Source organism: Penaeus vannamei, chromosome 31, assembly GCF_042767895.1.
Source record: "Penaeus vannamei isolate JL-2024 chromosome 31, ASM4276789v1, whole genome shotgun sequence".
Taxonomy (NCBI): Eukaryota; Metazoa; Arthropoda; class Malacostraca; order Decapoda; family Penaeidae; genus Penaeus; species Penaeus vannamei.
Window position 1 is genome coordinate 17,403,232 of NC_091579.1, and position 5,000 is coordinate 17,408,231.

The 5,000-nt window shown below is 41.0% G+C and overlaps 1 protein-coding gene across 1 annotated transcript in view; it reads left to right on the forward strand.

Annotated features, from left to right (window-relative positions):
• Positions 1-5,000, forward strand: part of LOC138867645 (uncharacterized) — a 6,107-nt gene that overhangs the window by 298 nt on the left and 809 nt on the right. The window contains exons 1-7 of the mRNA XM_070144164.1: positions 1-2,084; positions 2,189-2,363; positions 2,485-2,930; positions 2,961-3,439; positions 3,493-3,646; positions 3,735-3,806; positions 3,886-5,000. The exon at positions 1-2,084 is cut by the window's left edge and continues 298 nt beyond it; the exon at positions 3,886-5,000 is cut by the window's right edge and continues 809 nt beyond it. Coding sequence (XP_070000265.1) covers positions 1-2,084; positions 2,189-2,363; positions 2,485-2,930; positions 2,961-3,439; positions 3,493-3,646; positions 3,735-3,806; positions 3,886-5,000 — 4,525 coding nt within the window. The remainder of the gene's footprint in view (positions 2,085-2,188; positions 2,364-2,484; positions 2,931-2,960; positions 3,440-3,492; positions 3,647-3,734; positions 3,807-3,885) is intronic.

Sequence of the window (5,000 nt, forward strand, 5' to 3'; positions counted from 1 at the left end):
CTGAAAGTTTTGAACAAGTCATTTACACATGGATTGCAGGTGAAGAGGACGAGGAAAAGAAAGTGGCAGACAACATCCTGGTGGCAGATGAAGAGGATGATTTCATCACCAACAAACCCCTCATTGTTCCTGACATGGCAGCATTGGAAGAAGAGTATCGTAAAACAGCACAAGCTCTTGCTGACATTGAAAGGGCTAGAGCATTAGAAGAAGAAATATACAAGATGAAGCTCAAGGCTCAGATGTATAATCGCCAACTGCAACAGGAGAAATACCAAAATGAAGTCCGATTGCAGAAAGAAAGACAAGATGATCTGGTTAAACAACAGTGCCTGGAAGAGGAACTGGAGCAACGAGAAATACATACCAAAACCAAAGGCATGGGTCCCACACTTAATATACCCCTTACGTCTACTCCGGGACATACTGATGGTGAAAGGACCATACCTGTTAGAAGTACACCTCAACGTAGCTCTACCAGACCATCAAGATTGTCTTGGGAACCATTAAACATAACAAGTGAGGAAAGTGAGCAGATAATGTTTGTGAAAACAGTGATCGCAGGTGTTGTAAGTGAAGTGTTGAATGAATCACGTGTGCAACAACAGAGTATAGTGGACTCTCTTCAGCTACCTCGTCGAGAACTGCAAACCTTTGATGGTGATTCCTTGCGATATTGGCCATTTATAAGAAGTTTTCGGGCCATAGTGGATACAAAGAATATAGACTCGGCATCAAACCTGTCATGTTTGATGCAATACTGTAAAGGTAATGCCAGGAGGATACTTAATTGCTGTGAGACTATGGATCCAGGAGATGGATATGTTCAAGCACTGAAAATTTTAGAAGAAAGATATGGAAATAATTATGAAATTTCACATAAGTGGATACAGAGGATTATAAACAGACCTAATTTAAAGGGACCCTCCAAGCTTAGAGATTTTGCTGATGACCTCAAGTTCTGTTATCAGACTTTAAAGAACATGGATCATGAGAAAGAGTTAGACAATGCAGCTAGTTTACAGGCCATCTGGAGGAAATTACCGCAGTACTTGCAAGACAGATGGTCTCATGAAAATCATATTATAAAGAAAGATCAGAAGCGAATACCCAAGTTGAAGGACCTGGTCGACTTCAGTATTGATGGAGCAGAAGAAGCTAATGACCCCATATTTTCTAGAGTTTCTTTCAGTGAGCTCAGAAGGGATAAAGAAATCAGTCATAAGGGAGCTGAGAAGAGGAGAATTGGAAGCTTTGCTGTGAAAGCCAGCTCAGTGAAAAAGCAGTCAGTTACATCTGAGAATAGAACACAGAATTCTGATGGCTGCCCTTGCTGTGGACAAGAACATTATATGACTCAGTGTTTACGATTCAAAGCCATGAAGATTAAGGATCGTAGGAACTTTGTGATGTCAAAAGCATTGTGTATAAATTGTTTTGCCCAGGGACATATAGGGAAAACCTGTCCCAGAAGTTTTGTATGCAACATTAGTGGATGTGGCCTCAAACACAAGTTTCTTCATATGCCAACTAGACTGCAGGTTGGTTATGTGGACAACACAGGTAATCCAATTCTAGTATCAGATCAGAATATATCAACCACATCATCATCAATCACAACAAATCAGAGCAGCCATTATGTTCGTACATGTGGAGGTAAACTTGCTATGCCAATTGTACCTGCAAGAGTGTGGCGTCCAGGCTCTGATGTCTACATTGACACTTATGCTATGCTTGATCCTGGTAGTAACGCTACTTACTGCAGTGAGTTTCTGTGCAATCATTTAGGAATCCAAGGAACTATGCGCAATTTGGAGTTAACCACACTTACACAGAACCGAATGTCTGTGGAAACAACAGCAGTGTCTTTGACTGTTTCCAGTGTGAACGAGGTTAGTGACTTACAATCCAACATAGAAGCAACTGTGAGACCAAGTGTGAATATAGATCTCACAGGTAGATCAACACAAATGGATGTTGTGCAGTGGCCGCACCTTGGAGATTTGGATATACCAGAAGTGAAGGCAGACCAAGTGCACTTACTGATTGGCCAAGACTCTCCAGACTTGTTGCTGCCAACTGAGGTAAACAGGGAGAACCTTTTGCCTTGCTCACACCACTAGGCTGGGTCATAAATGGACCAGTGAACCCTTTTGGTAAGTCGACTAATTTTTCATATTTGATACAGGCAAGTGTACCATTGGAAGGTGATATGAAGAGACTATGGGAGATAGAGGATGCCTTTGCAGAAGAGAAGGGCTGGTCAGTTAGTGATCAGAAAGCAGTTGACACATGGATCAGTACACTCCAGGTGATAGAGGGACATTATGCATTGAGTATACCATTCAAGGCACAGCGACCTAGTTTACCTGACAACAAATTCCTAGCCGAGAAGAGGTTAATATCATTAACCAAGCACCTTAACAAGGATGACACAATAAAAAGAAAATACTCTGAAGAAATCCACAAACTGTTAAAAAAAAGGATATGCAGAAGTAATCCCTGAAAAAGACTTGCACCGCCATGATGGCAAAGTGTGGTATCTGCCGCACCACCCTGTGTTGAATCCAAAGAAACCAGAAAAGTGTCGCATTGTTTTTGACTGTGCTAAGTATGGTGGCTCTTCACTCAATGATCATGTGCATCAGGGACCAGATTTGACCAATGGACTTGTTGGTGTTCTGTTGAGATTCCGACAAGGAGCAGTGGGATTTATGGCGGATATAGAGTCCATGTTTCATCAAGTGCGTGTTACCCCTGAAGACAGAGACTCACTTCGCTTTCTGTGGTTTGAGAACAAAAACACATCACAACCCCTACAGACCTTACGAATGACAGCTCATATCTTTGGAGGAGTATGGAGCCCGAGCTGTGCAAATTATGCCCTTCAAAAGGTAGTTGAAGAGTATCGCAACATTTATTCAGAAGAAGTACTGAACACAGTTCTTCGCAACTTTTAGGTGGACGACTGCCTGAAGTCTGCAAATAGTGTTGAGTCTGCTATAGTTTTGACAAAGCAAGTTAAAGAGCTGAATAGAAGGGGATTTCATCTTACTAAATATATTTCTTCATCACCAGAACTGCTGAAGCATATACCAAAGGAGGACAGAGGAAAATCTTTGATATCTCTGCAGTTGAATTTGGAGGATCAATCCACGGAGAGAGCTCTAGGTATGCTGTGGCATATTAATACTGATTATTTAGGATTTGATGTACAAGTGATGCATAACAGAACCAAAACTAAAAGGAATGAGCTCAGTACACTTAGCACTGTGTTTGACCCTCTAGGATATGTCAGTCCATCCATATTACAAACTAGGAGAATATTTCAGCAATTGTGCAGACTACAAAAAGGCTGGGGTGAACCACTTCCCATGGAACTGGAGGAAAAATGGTGGTTAGCTGATTTGCCAGAGATTAAAAGGTTGAAGGTTCCCAGGTGCTTAAATCCAACAGATTTAACTATAAAGAAGGCACAACATAATTTTTCAGATACATCAAGTATGGGTATGGTGTTGCATCATACCTAAGAGTAACACTTGAGGATAACTCTGTGTATATTAACTTGATTATGGCTAAGTCACGTCTCGCACCCCTGAAAGGTTCTACAATCCCAAGACTAGAACTAGCTGGAGCTCTAGAAGCTGTAAGGCTTGATAAAATTCTAACTAAAGAAATCTGCATCAGATTTGCTGAGGAATGATAGGTGGGTTCATGGTCCAAATTTCTTACAGTGTGAAGAACATAAATGGCCTGTGCAACCACTGTTTAGATGTTCAGAATTGGAAGAATTCTTAGAACTGAAGGCAAGTCCAGTGGTTTGCAGTATAAAAAGTAATGCTGATCATACTTGTAAGTTACTAAACTACTACTCATCGTGAAAAGAAAGCTGTGGCGTGGTACATTAGACTTAAACATTTCTTAAAAAGAAAACCAAGGTTGGGACCTATAACAGTAAAAGAGTTCAAGGAAGCAGAGAGAAATATTATTTTGTATGTACAGAAGACTCTCCCAAAGGATTCTTTACAGTTAAAGAAGCTAAATCCAATCAAAGGTGATGATGATTTGCTGAGAGTGGGAGGCAGATTAACAAATTCTCAACTTGAAGAAGATGCAAAACACCCAGTGATTCTTCCACATGCCCACAATATTTCAAGATTGATTGTTGAAAGCTGTCACTTAAATACTGGAAATGCTGGAGTGGAACGTGTATTAGCTGAAATCAGGAGAAAGTTCTGGATTTTAAAAGGAAGGAAGTTAGTGAAAAGTGTAGTGTATTCCTGTGTGACTTGCAAAAAGATGTTTGGTAAGACAGTACACCAGCAAATGGCAAACCTTCCTGAATCTTGTGTTATAGCTTATGAACCACCATTCAGTAGAGTAGGAGTGGACTATTTTGGGCCATTCTTAGTAAAGAAAGGGCGTTCCAAGATGAAGAGGTATGGCTGTATATTTACGTGTTTTGCCACACGTGCCATACACATTGAAGTAGCATTTTCATTGGACACAGATAGTTTCATTCCTGCGTTAGAAAGATTTATAGCAAGGAGAGGAGAACCTAAAGAAATCTGGTCAGATAATGGCACAAACTTTGTTGGAGCACATCGAGAATTGAAGAAAGCTATCCAGGAATGGAATCAAGACCAGATTCATGCTCATTTATTGAAGAAAGAAATAGACTGGAAGTTCAATCCACCAGCTGCATCACACATGGGTGGAGTATGGGAACGACAAATACGGACCATTCGAAGAGTGCTGTCAAGTATGATCATACAGCAGGTGCTAGATGATGAAGCCATAATAACGTTAATGACTGTAGTGGAAGGTATCATAAACAACCGACCCATCACGAAGCTGTCCGAGGACCCAAGAGATGCTAGACCTCTAACACCGAACCACATGCTGATGCTGCGTTCAGGACCTTTATTACCACCTGGACAGTTTGTTGAAAAGGATCAATATAGAAGACGCTGGAAACAAGTCCAGTACCTGGCTGATGT